This window comes from Diplodia seriata, assembly GCF_021436955.1.
Source record: "Diplodia seriata strain FDS-637 chromosome Unknown scaffold_6, whole genome shotgun sequence".
Taxonomy (NCBI): Eukaryota; Fungi; Ascomycota; class Dothideomycetes; order Botryosphaeriales; family Botryosphaeriaceae; genus Diplodia; species Diplodia seriata.
Window position 1 is genome coordinate 1,309,551 of NW_027117313.1, and position 21,307 is coordinate 1,330,857.

The following is a 21,307-nucleotide window of genomic DNA, read 5'->3' on the forward strand; positions in this document are numbered from 1 at the left end:
ATAGCTCGTGCATCAGCTTACCCGAAGGTGTCCCACCGGCGGATCCCCATTTCCAACTTCCCGAAATCCGCATCGCCGCCCCTCTTGGCTCCAAGTACGGAGCCCGCACGGTTGAAACAACCGTAATGGACCACCGTGCCATCGGGATAAACTCTGATTGCACTGTTCCCGAACCGCTTCCCACAGACCCTGCAGTGCCTGTCCTCCCCAATGACCACCCTTCTGTTCTTTCCACCCACCATTCCCAGCGGTCCGGTACCTAGCAGTAGAGCAGATTCGACCCCGAGCTTTTCGACAGCGCGCAACTGAGACACAATGCGCTCCTCGTTCATCACGCTGTTGGCGCTGCGAATGCGGCCGCAGAAATAGGATTCCAAGTCCTTGATCGGGAGCACAGACGGAATAAGTTCCAGGGTTGACGAGGCCGGTAGACGAGCGCCGTGCTTGGAGAGGAGGGAGAGCGCGGGCTCCCAGTTCGCTTTATGGGGGGGAGGCGGAGTAAGATAGAGTGAGAGAAGAGTGTGGTAGATTGATGGCTCAGAATCCTCTGGGTCTTGTTGCTGTGAGGCACCCTGCTGGCGGGACTGCGGTCGACTGGATGGTGTTACGAAAGTCGGCTGTTGTGAGGCGGTGAGGTAAACATGGTTACAGTATCTAGACTAAGTCAGTACGACAGTACCGCGGCCAAAGGGGCTCGGTTGGCGCATACTCTTCTGCTTTGTCGTAATCTTCAAGCTGGAAGACGTAGATCTGGAGGGCTTGCTTGTGTTGGCCCATTTTGCTGAGAACAATCGCACGTGGCTCGTAGAAGTCCGGCACTGCGTACCTGCATCAGCATTTGCCCCAAACCCCGGTACATACTACACTTACCGTCCTGTGGGAGTGCTCGGAAAATCCTGGCTTTGTTGTACTGATGGCTATTCCTCAAGAACACTTCCAGCTTCTCCCGCCATTCTTTGTGTTCCTCCTCGCTTTCAAATACATCGCTTTCTCTTGCCTTCAGCAGTCGATCAAGATACTCGTCGACGAGCCTCTGGTGGAAATCAGGCGTCCGGTCACCAAGCTCGTTGATGATGTGTTCCAGGTACCGGACAGAGAGCTTGAGATCGATTGCGTGCAAGAAGTCTAGCACACGATCCCGGGGCAGGGTCTCCGCATTTTCGGTATCCGCGAGGAATATCTCCATTCCCTTTGCAGGATCAGCGCGAACGGGCCACTCGGCGTACTCCAAGATCAGGTCAATCAGGTCAGGCGGTAATTGCTGAAGATATGCTATGGTTCTTTGCGGGCCACGAAGTGCAGGCGTGACATCTTCGCCTTCGTCGTCTTTCCCAAACTTCTCGAGCAGCTCCAAAGCTTCGTGGTGCATCTTCTTACCATGCAAGAAGTCGATGAGATCTGTGTATCGGCCACTCTCATACAGCTTCTCCCGGACCACTTCAGGATCGCAGAAGTTGTCGAGACGGAACAAAGGACCAGCCATCCCGGGCCTCGCAAGCATGTATGCTCGAAACAAGGTCGTATCCGTGATGCGCGCCACTTTGTGCAGTCGTTCGGACCAGCTGATTTCCTCCGGCTCCTCCGGTAGAAGGATGAACTGAGCGAATGGAGGCTTATAGTTCTCTCTCTGCTGCTCCTTGGGCGGAAGCGGCTGCTTGAGCGTGCCATCGTAGTTGATGAACTTCTGGAGCTGCGCACGGGTCTGTGCCAGAAAACCAAAAAGTGCAGTGACGGCCACGATCAGGTCTTTCCCTTCTGAAATCACATGAGCATATAGCATTCGGCGGTTCGCAGGGTGCGGTACTTACGCAGTGGCTTGTCCTCCTCGGCAAGGCTGTCAACAGACTTCTTCCCTTTGACACTTACCGTATCACTGTCTGCCTTTAAGGAGCGGACAGACGCAGTGTCAGAGTCTACGGTCTTTTTCTGTTCGGCCACCAACCTTCCAAACATGGCTCTAGTAAGGGTATTTCCAGAGTGTTTTTCGGCCGGGGCGGTCTCTTCATCATCTTCGGGTTCGGCCTCGACGTCGCTCTCCCTGGGCTCTTCGACGGTAGAGAGATCGCCAGCGATGGATTTCGGATAAAGGGCGATGACTTTCTCGGGTTGTGCAACTGCATCGGAGAAAAGGTCCATGGCTTCGCGGTAGCGTCTCTGTTGAAACAGACTCTGCGCCTTGAGGATCTGCACTTCTCGGATGCGGCCGTCCTTGTCCTTGAGGAGAGTATCTTCCAGCATGTTTAGGAGACTGACGGCCTCATCATAACGGCCGTTGGCTACAAGTTCGTCGATCTGCTCTTCGTAGTGCAGAGCACCCATGCGCCAGATACACCTATCACTAGCAACAAGGAAGCCTTTGCCGGCATGGGCCAGGCTGATGTTGGGCTGAGGGACGTGGAGGAAGGCTGCATTGGGAATGTTGATGGTCTGGAGCAAGTTCAGCGTGTCGGGATTGCGAACTTCGAGAGCGCCCTTTGCAGGAGGCTGCAAAGCCAGCATGTAAGGATAGGAGTATCCAATGGCCTCGGGAGCAACGGTCCATGGAATCTGGCGCTTTTCCAGAGCTTTGCCGGCAGTGTCGATGAACAGACTATTGACATCCTTGGCCAGCAGCATCTCGGAGTCGCCCAGCCTTGTTGCCATGGGCTTGGGCACCCAGCTGCCCATGGCCATGTAGCTCATGCCCGAAGTGTTTACGGCGCCAAAGCGGTTGAGCTGCTGGGCAGCAGAATCGCTCAAGGAGCTCGGCTTCACAATGTCTGTGACCTCCTGGGTCTCTATGTCGACCATGACGAAGCCAGGGTCCATTCCAGCAACAATATTGGTGCCCGTTGCCCATGTGAGCGACTTGACGGTAGATACCAGGGTAATTTCAGCCGTATCCTCCGAGAGCTCCATGTCCTGCCACGCCCACAGTATGATCCTCCGCTTGACGGCAACGGCCAGACGCGAGACGATGGAGGGAATGCCGGTCGAAGGGTCCTTTACGATGTTGGAGGTGACGGCGAAGGTGGCAGCACCCTTGGTCTTCTCGAGGCGCTCCTGCAGCTCGTAGGTCTGCAAGTCGTAGATGGAGACATAGTTGTCGCTCAAGGATACAAGGATGTTCGACTCCTTGATCATGGCCAGCTGCTGGACGGGGCGGCGGGAGAATTTCTCGACCTCGCGCAACAGGTCGGCGGGCTTCTGCCGGGGGCGAGGCGGGTCGTCGCCATCGTCGGCGGAAGCGGGGGCCGGCTCGGGCTCGGGCTCGTCGTTCAGCTCGTTCAGGCGGTAGATGCGCAGACAGCCGGTGTTGAGGCCAACCAGCAGGCGATCGCCTGTCTCGGTCAGCTCGAGTCGCGGTGTCGGCGGATCAGCATACCATAGGCGAGGATGGAGTCGATTTTGGACTTGTCGCGTTGGCGGAACTCGACGACAGGCCGAGCAATGAAGGCGGTCAGCATGGTCGTGAGGCGGCGCAGCAGCGAGCCGTCTCACTCCATGCAGCGTCGCGGGGAGCTGTGGGTGGGGTGGTGAGGATGGCTGCAGCTGTTGGTGGAGCCGCGCGCCAGAGCTCGGCGGTGACGATGCCAATGCAGCCCGGCCACGACTTTCCACGACTTCCAACCTTAGCCGATCCGATGACTTCCAACCTGAGCCGACGACTTCCAACATCCACTCCTGCGCTGGCAGGGCTCCTGCTCCATCCGCGGAGCTATCCGGTCTGGCGCCGCCATTTCAACCCGCGTGCACCCGAACCCGGCCTCCTGTCTCACCCGTTGCCCTCTGCTACAGGTTGCCGGCTACGTGATTGTAATGCATCGTTGAGCCTCCGGCCGGCCTGCCCTGCCAATTACAGAGCCCAAAGCCGACGTCGAAAGGTCTACGCCATGCCCGGTCTGTCTCGTACCTCGAGACCTTCGAGACCAGTTAGCCCTGCGCCAGAGTCATTTCTATCTGGAGACAAAGACGCTCGGCTCCTGCTCCTTTCCCACTCGACAGAATCCGGTGCGACTCGACCCTAGCTTTGCCAATTTCCGCTGGGCTCTGAGGCCATGGGAACTTGTTTCGGCGACTTGGATACGTCGTTGTGTCGGCCGCACGCTTCTCGGCCTCTCCGCCTCTTCATTACCCGTCCCCCACGCCAACTGTTCCCTTTCCTGCCTTTTGACCCAACTACACCAATTCCTGTCGAATTAAGTAGCGGGCATAGCTTTGTCAAGAAGTAGTCATGCATGAGGGCCATCAGGATGATGCGTTCCCCTTCTGCAAAAGCGCTCCTACCTCCCGGTCTCGCTATCTTGTCTCTGGGGCGCGTCTGACACTCTTGTTTTGCAAGCTTCAACCGCTTGCAGTCCGGCCTACAGTGTGGCAAGAGCCGGTCCTTGGTCTTTCATACCACGTAGTGACTTCTTTTATTCCCTTGTCGTATACGTACCCTACAAATAAATGATCGGGATTTAACTACCATCCTACTCGTATACCTTTACTCTTCCATAGGCTCTTCTCTCTTTCAGCCCGCCATGACGCCGATGAACGGACGCCAGCTGATAATGTGGGATTTGGCCATTTCACTGATCATTATATCCAGCTCTTTGATGGTTGGTCGCCTCTATGTCAGGTTCCTCATGCTGAAAACACCAGGATGGGACGACTACTTTGCAATCTTTGCCTGGGCAAGTTCTTAGCGCTTTTACCATTTTCCTCTCCTTGCTTGTTCCTAACGACCTATAGATCTGTCTCCTGGGGCAGGCCTCCATTGAAATTGCCGGTGAGCGTTGTGGTGCGAAGCTTGAGATTTGTACAAGACTGATCGCAACGTAGCAACCTACAACGGCTCCGGCAGGGACATGCATCTAGTGCCTCAGAACCAAATCCGCACTTACTTCATGGTACAACCCCGTGGTATTTATTAGGCTTTGGCAACTGACTACCTCAACAGCTCCTTCCAACAGCACAGCTTCTGTATTTCCTTGGAACCGGATTTGTACGTCTGTCTATTCTGGCATTTCTGCCACGCCTGAACAAAGAGAGTGAGTTCTTGGCTCGTAGCCCAATTATCAATAATCTGACGCATACCCAGGGTTATTCATGAAGTGGGTGTACATCGTTGGCACTGGTATCGCCATCCTCACCGCCGGATCTTTCTTCACTCTCCTGTTTGAGTGTAGCCCTATCAGGTAAAACCTTTCATGTCCGAGTCTCCATATCTACTGATCCATCCAGAGCATTGTGGGACAAGACCATCCCGGGCGCCAACTGTCTAGCCCCTCCCAGAGAGGCCGCGCTCATGTACATACACAGTGCGTCGTCGATCCTCTATAGCTTCCAAGACACACTGACGTCTCTGCAGATGGTCTCAGCATCTTTTTCGACCTAGTTCTGTTGGTCATGCCAATGTGGGTTCTCCATAGAAAGATGATCTTCACAGTGAGGACCATCAAGGTTGCTCTTGTCTTCGCCGTGGGTAAGCATACGTCGTCGACTGTACTGCTATTTTGTCTGATATTGGCACGCAGGCGTCTTTACTCTCGTTACTGGAATCATCCGCCTTTCCAGTAAGCGGATACCTGGTTCGGACAATCATCTTGGCTGATAATTGCAGCAATCATCACAATAAACATGGCGGTCAACACGTGTGTTCCCCAATACTTGTCTGCGCGGGATTAGCTGACTTACTCCTGCAGCACCTACAACGTCACCTTCGCAGCCGTCTGGACCAATCTCGAAGGCCATTGCGGACTCTGGGTAGCATGCTTCCCCGCACTCCAACCATTAGTCCGGCGTGTCGCTGCACGTCTTGGCTTTCGTTCCGCTGGCTCCAAGCGCTCCTCCAACCCTACGAACAAAGCTCCGTCGAGCAACCAGAGTCACACCTCCACTCGTATCTCCACACCACTTCACAAATGGATCCGTGCCAATGGGGGCGTTGCCAATACGACCAACGAGCCTGCTTCGAAAGAGCACACTGCTTCCACGACCAGCAATCGAAGTAATATGCCACTACCCAGAAAGACGGGTGGCACTGACTGTGAACCGGTTCAGCCCAGTACTGCTGTCTCCTCGACATTTGTCAGCGAGAGTGAAGCGAGTGATCCAGATGCTGAGTATGGAATGGACCAGTGTGATGATAGCGAAGAGGAGGAAAATTGGGAGGACGTGGACTTTGGGGAACCAGCGCCAGCAGGCGTAGACTTGGAGAGGGGAGAGGAGGAGTTGAGGGTGCTCATGCCGCAGCCATTGATTGGAATAATGAGGACAACAGTTGTCAGGCAGGAGAGTGAGGCTAGGACGAGCTTGTATGACAGGGAATGTGTCCGTGGATGGGAAGAGAGGGACGAATGAGCGGAGATACGAACTGTGTATATGGCACAACACTGGGAGCCTCGTCGGTGACGGTAAGAGGCCAGAGTATTTCTAAGAACTTTGTCGTGACCTTTGGGTCACAGTCTTGCAGGCGCACTTATGCACAAGTTGTCGTGCCGCCAGCATATATACACAAACTTCACTGCTCAACGGTGCGGGACGTTGTGCAACGTCAAGATGTGTTCTACCCGTATGGCTGGCAAGAGTAAGAGCTGAGGCCTCGCCGCTTGCAAGGAGCATGCATCGAACAAGTCAAAGCTAGGCCTATTGCGGCAGTCGTCGTATGTAAGGTCGGACCCCTTGCATTCCACGGCACTTTGGTGACAGGCGTGACAGAATGCGCACGCCCGCCACCGCGATTCGGCGACGCGGCACACGGCATACAGCGTACGAGGGCTTCCGCCCGCTTCCCCCCGCACTCTTGCTGCGATTAGCTCTATCCTCGCAACTGGGGTTTGAGAATTTCAATATTACAACCAGCATGATAGTAGACAGTGTCAGCCGAGATAACAAAGAAAGCTTGCTTTCCTTGGCACGCGCCTTCCGTTCGCAGAAATCTGCGATGGCGGGGAGGCGAGGGGCGGCAAATGCACCTCACACCAGTTTGCTGCACGCGCACCAAGATCGTGTATCCACCGGTATCTCAAGCCACGGCATCTCTCACAAGCAATAGGGCTCGTCTGGAAAACTGGCTTCTGGGACTTACCGGTCAGGAATTGACTACCAGCCCCCGCCTCGACATCTTCCTTCCTGGGTCAATAGCATATAAATGCTAGTGTCGACACCGAAAATCTCATCCACAAACTGCACTCGTAGCGCCTATTGCAGACTTCCCTGGAGATAATTTCACGCGCGATCTGAGACTACATCGACCCCACCGTCATTATGATCGGGGCTGCCACCGCTTTCTTTCTCCTCCTGTCCTGCAGCGCCATGGCGATTCCCATCAACCCGGACTCGGCAGATAACTCCGCGGATAAAGCCAGTGTATGTACCTCTTGCCTTTCATCTAATTGGCAAATTAAGGTCTCGCGTGCAGAAGCGTCTCGCAACTTCAGGATCCCCACACAATTTGAAGCTCACAACAAATCAAGGTCCTCATATGCACCGATATCAACTATACCGGCACCTGCACCGCGCACCCCACGCTGCTCGGCAACAACAACTGCAACTACATCGATGGCGACAGTAGCTCCGTCCATTCCATAAAGCCCGACAACGGCCTAGATTGCATCTTCTACTCGTATGTGTCCATCCTCTCTTCAAATCCTGCATCATCACCACTCGCGCTAACGAAAACGCCATTACAGCAACGGTGTCTGCCGCACCTTCCTTGACCCGTCCACCGAATCTTTGACTATTCTTTCGCCTGGCAATGCCAATTTGGTCACCATCAGCGGCTGGACACAGCCGTTGCTGAGCTACACTTGCGTGTCAGTCAAGGCGACTGGCTCATTCGAAGGTGTGGAGGTTGGTGTGCAAGAAAGATAAAAAGGAAGGGTAAAGATGATGAATCGGAGTTCAGCGCGCTTCCTTTCCCGTCTTTCTGCGTCGGCCGAATGCTTGTTGCTTCTACTTTCTTTCATTGTTTATCAGAACAGGACACTCGGCAACGCGAACCTCGGTCTTGATGTTACCGTAATTTTCAAGCGTTTCAATTCACTGAGTGGTTGATATACCCTTTCACACGGGTTGAAGGCGGCCTACAATATCTCTATTTCCAAACCAGGGCGGTACACATACGTTTGCTAGGCAGTATCTCCCCTCTAATGCTACGTTACGAACCAAGTCTGTTTCCTTCGTATTTACTCAACACCAAATTAATCCAATTGATCTCACATGGAGAATGATAAGCCATATGTTCATCGCAATGCGCATCTCCTCTCAAACATTGGAGATGGACCATGCCGCGTTATACAAAAGAGTCGGGAAAGCTCTAAAAACCGACTGCGAGCATCAAACCATATCCCACAGTAATAACGATTACAAAAGTGAGCACAGATGCCGGCACACCTCTCGTGATGAAGTGTTTGACCTGGAGGTAACGCTGGCCCGTTTCCGTCTCCATCATGATAGCCGCTGTAGACACGTTAGTCTTCTGCTTACTTTGTTGACGGACAAGACAGGCTTACTCATGTTCGGAAATCCGCTCGTCGGCAAACCCATTGCCGCCGAGCACATCAGCACGCTACCCATGACCAACAAGTTCGGGTGAGGCTCAGCCATACCTTGGCCAACCTCCTTGACCAGCGGCAACACGATCAGCGCTGCAACCGTGTGACTGATGAAGGTTGCAACGACTAAAATGAGACCGGCGAACACAACGAGCACGCCGTACAAACTCATCCCTTCAACGCCCTGCGTAATGCTGTTCGCGATGGTGTGAAGAAGGCCAGAGCTGTTGACAGCCTTGCCAAGCGCAAGGCCACCGGCGGCCAGGATGATGATGGTCCAGAGGAAGTTGTTGAAGTCTTCCTTGGTGAGGATGCCGGTACCGAAGAAGAGGACGATAGGGATGATGGCCACCACGCCCATGTCACCAAAAACGGGCTCGAGCTGGTGGCTCACGCACCAGAGCACAATGGTAAGGACGGTCACAAGGCTAATGAACCACTGGATCCCGGTAAACCTGTCCTTCATACGCCGGATGGGGACGATCGTGGTACCCTTGCCTGGTTGGAACGTGACCAACAAGAGAACCCAGATCAAAAGGATGCTGATGATGCAGACCGGGAGCGCAATGAAAAACCAAACGCCCCAACCAGGTTGTGGCGACATGTTCTGCAGAGCGATGAGATTCTGCGGCGACGCGATGGGCGAGGCGGCACCGCCGATGTTAGAGGAAAGCGCAATACCGAGAAGCAAGGCTTTCGACATACTCGAGTCTGCGGGGAGGTTGCGCAGGATGGGCTGGACGATGGAGAAGCACAGAACAGGCGCGGCAACGTTGCTGATCCACATGCTTGCGAACATGGCTACGAACATGCTTGTAAGCAGGACCGTCCTTGGCCTCGTCCCTGCTTTGCTGAGCACGAGAGTTGCCATCATCTTAGCGATGTTGTACTTGGACAAGGCCGCAGCGATGGTGAAGCCACCCAGGAGAAGCATGATAACGGGTGTCCACATTGCAGAAAAGATATAGCCTGCAGCAGCCTTCGACTCCAAGCGATCATGTGGCTTCGCATCCGTACGGACCACGCGCAGAACGACGACGAGGAAGGGAACAAGCAACGAGGTAACGAAGAGCGGAATGGCCTCTGTAGCCCACAGCAAACTGACAAACACCACCAGCGCCAAGCAGTTCTGCTGCTCTGGCTCTTCCATGATGGGGACCAAGAGGAGCACTGCAAACACAGCGATGATGGCGATGATGGTATAGAAGGTTGAGCTGAGCAGCCACCTCGGGCAAGTATAGCGCCCCACCGGGGTCGATATCTCCTTCATTCCAATCTCGGCCTCGTCGCCCTGTAACCTGGAATTGGGGTCCGAATCGCGACCCAGGATCGTCTGTCTGATGCCCAGGTTTGCAGCTTGGGCCTTCCTTTCAATTCCGATCATCTCGCGCCATACCGTGTTGCGTTCCCACACCACGTGCTCACGGAGATGCAGGCGGAGCTCTCTCTTGGCGGTTGCAACATCTCCACCGGCGCACAGATTCGCATAAGAATTCTCGGTCAAGGAGAGGTTCTCGGCCAGCTTGTCCATGGTAGGCTGCTGGAAAGGGTATGCGGGGTCCACGTTCTGCTCGATATAGCTGCTCTTCAAGCTTCGGTCCAGGGTCTTGTCATATTTCTTCAGGACCTTGCTGAAGCCGGTCTTATTCAGCTGGATGTAGGAGCGCAGCTCGCAGATGTTGACGTAGAGGCTGATGGTTCTCTTCTTGAGCGAGATGACCGAGTCGTACAGGGCGGCAAAGGACATGTCGTTCTCGTCGTCAAAGGCCAGGCTCCGGCGCCTCCGAGACATGGCGCCGTTAGAGGACAGGATGCCAGAAGCGGACATGGGGTCTTCACCGCGGGAATTCCTCCGGTTTTTTGAAGATACCTTGCGAAGGGCGGAGCGCTCGTCGGCATCGTCGTCGCTCTCGTCGTCGTCGGCCGCAGAACGGCGGCTGATGGTACTCCGGCGGCGCTTGCCCATGGCGAAGTTGCCGAACAGGCTCTGCTTGCGTCCTTTGCTCCCGTTGGTGGCGCGTGATGGCGGCGGAGCATCGTCGTCCTCGCCGTCCATGCCATCATTCTCCTCCAAATACTCTTGGGTTTCCTTCAGCAGCGATTCCAGCTCGGCATACACCTCGCGCTCTTTCGCCCTGTAAAAATCGCATATTTTCTCCAGTTCATGGTCCAGGGCGCTCGAGAAGGACTTGTCGGGGTCGTCGACGGTGCCGGCGAGCAGGGGCGAGGACTCGGCATCTTGGGTCTCCGGGCCGGCGCGTTGATGGATCTGCTTCTCGAGCTGATATATCCTGTAGTGCGGCGCGACAGGCAGTCAGCTAATGTTGGACGCGATGCGCACTAAAAGTTGAACGGGCAACGCACAGCTTCTTGAGGTTGCTGTAGTTGATGTATTGACTGCTCCAGTCCGGAACGGCGTTGAACTGGATGCTGTGGGAGAACTTCATGTCGGCCTCGTCGAGCAGGAGCCCGAGTTTCCAGAGGCGGAGCCGCCGACGCGCTTCGCTAGGGGGATCTTTGGAGCGCGAACGAGTCGCCGACGACGGGGGCGCAGCGAGTTCCCGGAGCTCAAATGCGTCGCCGGCGCGATCAGAGAGGAGGGGAGACGGGAGACGGAGACGGCCGCGGCGGTCCAGGATCGCGGTGGGCAGGCGGTGAGGGAGCAGAAGGCGAAGAAGAACGAGTGGCCGGCACGGCTACAAGTAGGTAGGGCGGCGGCGGGGCGGGAGGGCTGCGGGCTAGTCTGGCGGGCTGGAGCGTCATGCGGCGATGGGAGTGGAGGCCGGCTTCTGAGGTGTCATGGCGACAGGCGAGGCTGCCCTGCAAAGTAAAGCGGCCGCCGAGCCTGCGCCCAGCCCTCCGCCGCACGCCCCGAAACTGCCTCCATCATCGTGGTGCTCCTCCTGCTCCGGGCCTGCGCGATTGGCGAATACGGCGGCCCGAGTCCCTGCGCGCCCGCCATGCACGCCCTCATAGGAGGCTGTAGCGAGCGGCGTCACGACGTCATATACCACCGCTCGCGTCTCAACCTCCTTTAGCCGCACTCCGCGTCACCGCCTGTGTCTCGCCTGCCTGCGCCGTCAGAAGAGTGTGTCAAGGAGCCTGCGGGGTGGGGAGTACCGTGTTTGCTTGCCAGAGACAGTAAGTCTTGTGTCTGCATCTCCCTGCCGCGACACATGCTGCAAGATATCGGAGACGCCACGCCCTCCGCTGCCTCGCCCGGTCGAGCATGTACCAAGGCGAATGAGAGGGACGCATTCGAGAACGTGTTCGACAACCGCAGCCCTCTATAAAGCTTGCGGTCCGGGGAACTGTCCATGTGCCCGGCCTCCCGCATGACCCACCGCCTGTCAGCAGACAGCGCCGACCCCAGCCACAGCCGCGATCCACTCGCCAACACTGGCACGCTGTGGAAGCATCCACCATCACCCCCAATGAAAGCAACAGGCTCACGTCACTTGCTCGTGTGTGCCACAACCGTCTTGACTGCCTGGCCATTCTCTGCCTGCCGCGACGTGGCCGTCTTCACTTGCACTACCAATGGTTGAGGGAGAGACTCCAATTAATTATCTACCTCAGCCCTCAAATGCCTCCCACTGGCCCACTCCACTTCGTTGCCATGTGAGAATCAGTATGTCCACTCCTAAGCCACCCGTTCTCGACGAGGATTCGGGCCGCTGCTAGCCATCACAGCAGCTCGAAAGCCTCCAACATTAACCCATCAAAGCCAGAAAACTCCCGGAATAAATCAACAAGAACCGGAGCGGCGCAAAGCGCTAAAAACCAAATCGCTAGCGCCCGCGTCAGACGCGAACAACAGCACATCTCACTCGTCTTCAGCTACACTCGCCACGACCAAGTAAGGACGGGCAAGGAGGCAAGACAGAACGCTCGTTATCAGTCAGCAGCTGCCGGGGTCTCCGGATCTTGCATCAACAGTATGGGGACACTGCCGGAAAGACCCAGCTCCACCCCGCATAGTGCGCTACCAACAGTCCTGGGTCCGGAGATGCAATCGCAGGAAGGGCGAATCGCGCGGAGTGGGAGACCCAAAAAAACGGCAGGCGAGTGAACGATCATACCCAAGATGTCCGGCTCGTGCACAGCATCGGCGCACCGCCTCGGTCGCGGTCTGCAAACCCATCCAACTCGCAATCGGGATCCTACGAGCAACCTCGCGGCCAAAGGGGCAAGCCAACGCTAAGGCGGGGAGGCTACGAGAAGCCCGATCCGAGCGGGTGGTGAGACGGGGACGGAGGCGGGGGAGCTGGAGAGGAACGGGAGGGCAAGGGCGAAAGTACCGGGACCGACTGCTTTCAACACTGCACCACTGCCTCCACGCAGGAGGGGGGTGAGGGAAAGTGGAGAAAACTCAACAGACGCCCCCAGAATGCATACAAACGCAACTCAGCTCTTCAAACCAATTAAATTCCTCCTTCTTCTTGACATCCTTCGAAGCGGTGGGCAACAAACGACACATTCCCATTGGATCTGACTTGGAGAAAGAAACGATTTTGATTTTGACGAGTGGGAATGATCCAAGCCCCGCTTCGAGGTCAATGTATGTAGTGAAAAAGAAGATAGATGAAGAAGTAAACACCAGTTTCCAGTGGCGAGATCCCGGAGGACCTACAAACCAGTGGTTTCGCGCAGCGGGGAAGCGCGCGTAAATGACCTCAGGGACCAAGGTACGTAACCTGAGCAATTACTAACTCAGTCGCAGACATGAGCAGCAGATGCTCGGTCCTCGAGAGACAACGGTCCATCACACCGAAGCGGAGGAAAGGTCAGTTGAGGGTCTCGCTTGCTGCTCAAGAGAATGGATTCCAGTTTCTGCCGCCGGACTTCTCGTTGGTCGGCGTAGTCTCCTCGATGCTGCCAACCTTACTCGTGCGCTCCTGGGCAGGCCGCGACACAGCAAGCCCCACCGGGTGGGACGCACCCACGTCCCCGACCTTTTCATTGTTCATCGGCACTTCAGAGGCATTGTCATGCTGTTGTTGCTGCTGGTTGAAGTTCGGAAAAGGTCGCGGAACGATGGTGTAGGGCGCAGCCTTGTTGACGTACTCATATGGGGGCGCAGCATCACTCGGGCGAGGCGGCGAGGCCACGTTCATAGGTGCGTCGTGGCCGCGATAGCGGTCGGTCTCAGGGTCTGAAACGTAACGCTGACCGCCTTCAGCACGCGTTTTGCCGCTGCCGGAGAATACCATGAGCGCCCGGACGATGCCAATGATGAGAACAGTGACCCAAATCAGGACTATGCAGGTGGAGATGATGGCTTCGATGCGGACACCCTCCTTCAGCTTGTCAACGAGTTTGACGATGGCACCCGATACTTTGTCGGCGCTTTCACTGCCGGGAGACGCGAGGAACGAGTCGTCGGAAGAGTCACCCGACAGTGAGGCGGCGGCACCAAGTGAGAATGTGTCGTTGCTCAAGGTCGGCAAATCGACATGGGCATGGTTGTGGACCCAAGTGAGCCCTTTCTGAACCCCCTCGATCTTCATGAGGACGAGACAGTTCAGAACATCCTTGATGGGCTCGTAGAGGATGGTACCACCAAAGGTTGCGTTGAGGGCATCGCTCATCTCATCAACAAACACGTTCAAGGTATCGTTGACAGCCTGCGTGCTGGTGTTGACCCAGCTGAACAGGTCATCGTTGAGATCCGTGTTGAAGGTTCCGATAGCTTCGTTGGTGCCATTGGCCCACGACTCCGAGGCGTTGTTCAGGGCAAAGACGACTTTGTCGGCAAAGGCGCCGACCTGTTGGGTCAACTCTGGGACCTCCTTCTCAATCGTCTTGAGGAGGATGTACTGGCAAAGGCAGGCGAAAAGGCCCGCGAGTCCCAGGCAAAGAACCAGCAGTGCTGGGGTCGAGGTAGCATACGCGACAGCCCAGCGCACGGCGGTTTGGCGGCGGGTCGAGCCGAAGCGGTTGGCAAGCCAGATGCCGATGGATGATGAGTAAGGCCTGGAGGCGATGTAGACAACATCAAGCGGATCATGCGCGCTCTGGCTGACAAGTTGAGCACGTTTCTGCATCGTCTGCCAGCGTTTGATCTCTCGCCAGGCCACGGGCGCGCAAACGAGAACGGCTAGAGCGACGATGACGCCAATGAAAGCTCGTCTGGCAACAATCTCGGTCTCAACAAGGCCGTCGAAGAAGTCGTTGATGCCGTCGCTGTCAGAGCAAAAAGTGAGCTTTTCCTTGGCAGGTACCGGGAACATGGAGTTGTTGAACGTGTAGTTGCCGGTCTTCTCGTTGATGAGTTGCTTCACCAGCTCAAAGGGAAGGCGAATGGCGCTATCGGTAAGGTTCTTGACCTGGTCGAAGGTGGGAATCGAATTGTTCAGTTTCTCCAGGCCTTGATCGTAGCCAGAAGGCATCTGGAGGTCTTTGAGCTCGTCGATCTGCGAGGTCAAGTTAAGCTTGTCCATTCCGTCCCCGCCAAAGATCTGGGGGATGCTGTTGATGCCGTCGATGAGCTTGTTGACTTCGTCTTGAAAACTGTCGGCAACGTTGGCAATGTCGTCTCCGACGGCATCCAGTGTCTTGTTCAGGCCGTCGCCAATAAACTCGGCCGCCTCGATGACAGTGTGGAGACTGCCGCGGACGGCCAGGGTGATGAGACAGAGGTAGGTTGAGGTCAGCAGGCCAATGTAGAAAACGACCATCTCTTCCACACCGGTAACGATGAGGTCGAGCAAGGACATTAGGCCGCTGACCGTCTTCTCAATACCGGAAGCAGCGAGCTCATTGACGCCCCTTGACATGTAGTGGGGCATGGAGGCCATGGCACTGCCAACAGACTCGACACTGGTACACGCGGAAAGGGCCTCGGTGCGGGCGGAGCCCAGGTTGTCGTTAAGGTTGGCGGTGGCGATGAGGACGCGCACGAGGACGAGGAGAAGGAGAATGGTCCAGCGGTTGATCCAGACCTGCGAGAGCCTAGCTCGAAGGCCGAGGTATGGTGTGAGGTATGGTGCTTGGTTTGTGACAGGTCGCGGTGCGTCCTGGGGGACGTAGTAGTCCCGCATCTCATGATCGCCAGCGGAATGAGAAGGAGGTACGTCCGGAAAGGCGTAGCGTTGGTTCGCTGCGGAAGCCATGGTGACGGAGCAGGGGGTGAAAAGGCTCGCCTGGAGCTGTGGGATTAGAAAAGGTCGGAAGTGCCAGCCAGCGGCACGGGATGCAGTCGATGCAGTCGTGAGGTCGTAAACGCAAATGCAAATGGCAGGAAGTTGGAAAGTCGTGAAGCGTCGAGGACCAGCACAAGAAAAGGGCCAGCCAGAAGAAGGGTCGAAGACAAGGCCTCGGGGCAAGAACAAAGAGGATTACTCTATTAGAAAGACAATAGGAGAGTGAATGGGCACATGACTCAATGGCAAAACAAAGAGGTGAATGGCGACGAGTGACGGCGGCGGGGGAGGCGGACAATAAGAGACCTGGCGACGTACCTTGGGCGGGCATGGCCCGAGCTGCGACCTGGCGGCAGTGGCTGGGTGCCGGTGGGTAAAACAAGCAGATCGCTTGGGCAAGCCGTTTCAGCGCGGTGCAAGCCATCAGGGCTCTATTCTGGGCTCTGCGGCTCTGGTGGTGGCGCGGCGCAAATAGCCGCCCTCGGAGGGCGAGTGGAGAGCGGAGAGCCAACCGATGCACGGCGGAGCGGTCAGTCTGGAGGAGGACGTGGACAGTGCGCTGCAGCACGAAGCCAGCGCAACTGACGGGCTGCTGGCTCCGGGCCGCGCCACCTGCCACGGCGAGCATGCGACGCTCGAACGGACGCCGGGGCGTCCATGGGTCGCGGTGCTGCGCGCGCGCAGGTGGCGGGGCAAGCTCCGCAGCGCAGGACTGTCACGTACGGGCGCCCGTCGCGGGCCAGGCGCGGGCGCGGCGAGCGCGTGTTAAGTAGTGTCCTGGCTGCCCCTCGCTCGCGGTAAACCCTGTTTTGGCCGGCTCGTGCCGACGTCATCGCCTGCCACGCGGGGACCCGGGCGCTTTTTTTCTTCTGCGTCTGCCATGCTCAGCGGAGTTTGCAACGCGATGCGCGCAGGGCGATGCGGCCGTGAGAGGCTCACAGTGAGGCGCTCTAGGGTTCAGCCTGGAGACTGGCGGATCTTCGTTTTGATTTTTTTTTCCGCCTTCGTAAATCTTGCAGTGCTGTGTACCGGGGTGGGTGCGGCGGCAGCACCAGCGAGTCTTGCTGGGTCGATTGGCTGTCGCTTGTTCCCGCGCGCGGCCGGTAGGCGCCCGTGCGACATGGTTGATCCTCCGCCTGAAACGCGGCCTGACCGCCTCGGCCAACCTCTGCATTCCCTCAACACCAACCATTCTCACGACCAAAACATCCGCTCGCTACGGTCTCGTATCCTACGCGTTGCAACATTGCGTGATGGTTGCGCGTCCCTCTTCTTCATCACTCTCTAATCATACTGTCTCAATCATCACTGTGGGTTGTCTGCCGCAATCGCCATCACATTCTTCTCTGCCTGATCCTGCACGCACAACGTGTTCCGAGTTCATCGTCGAATGTGGAGCCCACTTGATACTTGACGCATATCCCCCGCTTTTAGCTTCCCTGCGCCGATGAAGCCAGCCTGGTGCTGCCGCTGCACGGCTCAGGGCTGCTGCATTGCGTTCGGCACGAGTCCTCTCTAGACCGACTTCTGCGATCCACGGGTTTATATCACGACGGGCTGCGTCTTGCCAGTGCTTGACTGACCGAGATGCCATCTGTTTCTTGCACGAATGATCCATTCTTTCCGTCGTCGTTGAAAATTGCTCTTGTGGCCTCGGGCAGGGCATGTCTTTCCCACTGAATTCCGTTGATCTTACTTTCCAGTCACGGATGGCCGGGATCGTTGGGAGTGCGGGGAAAGAATCGCCGTGGTCTCAGTCAAGTTCTTTTGAGTGGCCCTTCACGTGATATGGTGCAGGTGGGCTCCCACGGCAAATAGTCGGGCAACCGGTGCTCCACCATGGCTTTCTCTGCTATAGAACCACGCCCGAAGATCTATCAAATGCCAAACTCCAACAACGCCCGTGAATCGCATTGTTTCGTAAGTCGTCACCCACACCTTGCCGCTCCCGTACGAGGCTCATGGTCTCCATCCAGGTTCTCTCTGTTTCTGCACCGCCTTCCCTTTCGTTCCTACCAACGCGTGCGGTTGGAAGGCGCGCCGTTGCTGCGCCTCCTACTCCGCCGCTTGCTTCGCTCAAAAGCTTTTAACTGTTTTCATAACTGCATCGTCGCCGCGGACCCTTCCTCCCTGGCATCTTCGCCTCGCTCTATTGCTGGACCAGTTTGCGATCAAACCCTCGCCCGTTCTTCAGAGCACCGCCCTCACTCGGTACGCGGGACAGACCAGCTCGGTGAACGCCACGCCTTTAGAATCCACATACGCGCCTTCCCTCCTCCAACGAGCGTCACTTCGCAGAGAGATCTGATACTGCCAACCCTTCCGGCCAAACAGGGTACTTGAGCGCAGTAGTCTTGCTGACCGCGCAAGCGACCTTGCTTGCAGAGCTGCCCGCCTGGTTGACTTGAACGGTTGCCATTTCTGGCAGCGTCACGCCCTGATCACGCTCACGTCCTTATTGATTAGCACGCCATTTAGAGCATCACTCCGTCCTGAGTTCGCAAACACCCGGCGGCTATACTGGAATTCCTCAGCTTCCATCACCATAAACTCCGCCGCAGTAGCCTGTCAGTGCTCTCATCCCCAACCTTGCCGTCCAACAGATCAAGCCCCTCGAGATCACATCCCCAAAAGCCTCGCCTTTGGCAAGGGTCAGGTGAGATTTGCGTGTTTTCGTGCTTTACCCAACGAAAAATATGTGTTGAAGCTGCACGAGGTATATGCAGGGCCCTGCATGTGCCCTGAGATTCAAACTATCCGTTGGGGGCGTTTCCTGTCATGCGCCCTTGTTGTCCTCCTATTGTTATTTTTGGGGTCAGATGCCACTCACTGTCTGTCTTCCTGTAGGAGGCTCCACGCCGCGATACCTGAGACAGCACACCTAAACAACGTCACTGAAGCAGTCTTTGAACAAATCAGCCCTCAGCTCTAACACTTCGAAGCCCATCTCCCCGTTTCCCCGTTTACAAACATCAGGCTTGTAGAACTTTGGCCTCATCGAAGCTTGCGCAACTCACATCCAACTTCTTGAGCAAAAGCATCAATAGCGCCATGGAGAAACAGAAGTCGACCCTGCAACCCATCAAGCCCATGCCACTCCGTCAGCTCAAGCCGCCGACGGTGGTTGCCACTAGCACCGAAGACCCGAACAAGGAGCGCCCCCGAGAAGCTGTCGTGAGCCAACATATGCCCACCTACAATCATGACGAGTTCTACGATGAGGAAGTGACGGAGGTTGGATACGGCGGGTCTCACACTCAGAGCTGGACCTGGTCATCGCCACGTGCGCTTCAGGAAGACCTGTACGCCGTTGCCAAGGTCTCGGTCGAGCGTCATTTTCGCGGTTATGATCGCGACCTGGCTGATGCGCTGAGGAGCCTGGAGAAGTGGTGCGAGCACGCTGCTGACATGAAGATGGTGGCAATTAAGCTTCAGCAGCGGAGGATTGCAGAGAAGGAACTCTTCAAGCGCTTGCGGGACGAGAATAACGTGGCTTGGAAGGCCTTTGGCGGTCGGAAGCTCTCTGTGGGCTTGGGCGCAGTTCTCTGCTTCCATACCCTCTGGTGTGCCGACTACAAGACGGAGTGGCGTAGACTTGCGCCTTGGCCCAGCATCGCCGAGCAGAAGTGGGAGGGTGAGGATCGCGCCCGCACTAAGGTCGGCAGGTACTTCCCTCTACCCCGAGAGCCTAGCAACGGAAGCGTTCCTTGGAACTATCTTCCCATGATCACTTCGTCGCCGTTCGACCAGATCTGGCAGGTTCCGTCCGAGTTGGATATCCTCTACCCCATGGGACAGATCAATGCGGAGGTCGAACAGGATAAGCACATGCTCTTGAATCAGAGCATTCTGGACGCCATCGACCTCGGCCCGTTCGACGTATGGGCTAAAGACGACCTTCCCAAGGATCTTTTGGGCACTGTGTAAGCATACTCACTGCTGCCAGCTGGCCAAATCTAACTGTAGCTCAGGTAGTGAAGACCTATAGCGCATGCTCCTCGTGAGGATGTTGAGGGCCTGCCATCAGTATCCCGGACACACGTTCGGCCGGAAACTTTACGACTAACGGCGACTCTCTGATCTTGACTGGACATTCTTTCACAATGATCGTTCAGCTCCTTGGCTTCAGGTATGTATTTTATTCCCGTTCTGTCTCATCTTGTTTCTGTCTCTGGATTATGGCTTCCACTGCTAGCATGAGCCACGAACACTTTCAGAGCCAAGCGGCTCGGGCTCTTGTTTTGAATCAGATTAACACTTTTGTTGACAGCAACCAACGCCCCGTTGCCGTTACTCTCAACGCAAGATCGAATGCAAACACAACACTGTTTCCGGCCCAATACCAGCTGATTAACGATTTTCCCAACAACCTTCGGGAGACAAGATTGCAACGATACAATCCCAGGAATTGACGTACCCCAGGGCCTCATCCACTCAGCTTGGACTTTCCTCAACTTGTACCATACGATTCAGTCTCAGTACGACAGCACGTTATCATCGGAACTCTCGCCCTGGCTTCATTGCCGTGGTTTTCAGTTTGGTCCATCAACTGGATCATCTCCTTTTCTCAACACAGAGTTCTGCCTTACTTCACTTGTCGAGCTCTCAGCTTGGCTAAAGTCTACAACAGTCTATTGGAAACTTTCTGGGATCGTATTTCTGGAGCTTGGCTTTTCCCGGTACCCGTTCCGCGGCTTCTGACCAATCTGCACACGAACCCACTTATTATTTCTAGTATCCTTTCCAATTTGCTTCTTACGTCGAATTCCTTGCAAAGCATCCTAGGAGCTAGAAACCCAACAATTGGGCATTACTATCCGCAGGGGAAAAGACAAGAAAATTTAGCTTGGGCAAAACAAATTGAATCAAATCCATTTCCATTTCTTCAGACGCAATGAACAGTGGCACAGGCAGGTACAGGCGAGTATATTGGCTCATGACGGTCCGCCACCAAACGCCGCTCGTCCTCAGCGACGCCGCTACGTCCACCTGCAAAGTATAATCGACTCGGGTTTATCAGCGAGACATGGTGGCAGACGTGATTATTTGTGCAGAGTGAAACTTCGTGTTGGTGGCAGTCCAGTGTGTGGAAGCAACTGAGTGGCGGAGGCATGGGAGGCATTGTTCACGGGTGCTGCTTACCGAATCGGAGGCACGAGAGGGTGGCCTTTGGCTTCTCCAGTCTTCTCCGTCTTCAGAATCAACCTCATCTGGTTTCGGGGCATCTTCTTCAGGTACGACGCCATCATCGATGGAACCTAGCCAAGACCGAATCCCGAGACCCATCCATGTCACCCCTAGACGATTTTTCACACGGGCAGTGGACTGCCGCCGAAGTAGGTGATGAGGTATTTCGGCCAGTATGCGGGACGACAACCACTATGGGGGGTTGCTTCCCGTTGAAGAAGACGTAGTAGCGCACTCCAGACCACTGGCCTGGCTCATGCCGATGTAGGAAGAATTTAAAGGTGCGGTTCCTTGGTTCCAAAGGTATGCGTCCATGAAGCTCTGCGAGAAGCAGCTGTTCTTTAGTCTCCTCCTCCAAGCAAACGTGGGCCACCTCGGTGCGCAACTCCCGAACGTCGAGGGTTCGTACATCGATGCCAGGAGACATGCGAGCATGTAGACGCCAGATATGGT

General features: G+C 56.0%; 5 protein-coding genes across 5 annotated transcripts; 2 read left to right on the top strand and 3 right to left on the bottom strand.

Moving 5' to 3' along the window:
• Nucleotides 1-17: 17 nt before the first annotated feature.
• Nucleotides 18-3,446, bottom strand: VAM6 (Vacuolar morphogenesis protein 6; the record flags this gene model as incomplete). Its single annotated transcript, XM_066777748.1, has 5 exons — nucleotides 18-654; nucleotides 710-818; nucleotides 871-1,755; nucleotides 1,809-3,320; nucleotides 3,365-3,446. The coding sequence occupies 5 exons, from the start codon at nucleotides 3,444-3,446 to the stop codon at nucleotides 18-20; spliced, it is 3,225 nt and encodes a 1,074-aa protein (XP_066631843.1).
• Nucleotides 3,447-7,281: 3,835 nt separating this feature from the next.
• Nucleotides 7,282-7,839, top strand: SLS55_006319 (uncharacterized protein; the record flags this gene model as incomplete). Its single annotated transcript, XM_066777749.1, has 3 exons — nucleotides 7,282-7,335; nucleotides 7,443-7,591; nucleotides 7,659-7,839. The coding sequence occupies 3 exons, from the start codon at nucleotides 7,282-7,284 to the stop codon at nucleotides 7,837-7,839; spliced, it is 384 nt and encodes a 127-aa protein (XP_066631844.1).
• Nucleotides 7,840-8,415: 576 nt separating this feature from the next.
• PHO91 (low-affinity phosphate transporter) lies at nucleotides 8,416-10,969 on the bottom strand (the record flags this gene model as incomplete). The annotated part of the gene is made up of 2 exons (XM_066777750.1): nucleotides 8,416-10,813; nucleotides 10,887-10,969. The coding sequence occupies 2 exons, from the start codon at nucleotides 10,967-10,969 to the stop codon at nucleotides 8,416-8,418; spliced, it is 2,481 nt and encodes an 826-aa protein (XP_066631845.1).
• A 2,364-nt stretch (nucleotides 10,970-13,333) lies between these two features.
• On the bottom strand, nucleotides 13,334-15,637 carry PRM1 (plasma membrane fusion protein prm1; the record flags this gene model as incomplete). Its single annotated transcript, XM_066777751.1, has 1 exon — nucleotides 13,334-15,637. The coding sequence occupies one exon, from the start codon at nucleotides 15,635-15,637 to the stop codon at nucleotides 13,334-13,336; it is 2,304 nt and encodes a 767-aa protein (XP_066631846.1).
• A 3,081-nt stretch (nucleotides 15,638-18,718) lies between these two features.
• SLS55_006322 (uncharacterized protein) lies at nucleotides 18,719-19,594 on the top strand (the record flags this gene model as incomplete). The annotated part of the gene is made up of 1 exon (XM_066777752.1): nucleotides 18,719-19,594. One exon carries the CDS (start codon nucleotides 18,719-18,721, stop codon nucleotides 19,592-19,594), a length of 876 nt encoding a protein of 291 aa, XP_066631847.1.
• Nucleotides 19,595-21,307: the final 1,713 nt, after the last annotated feature.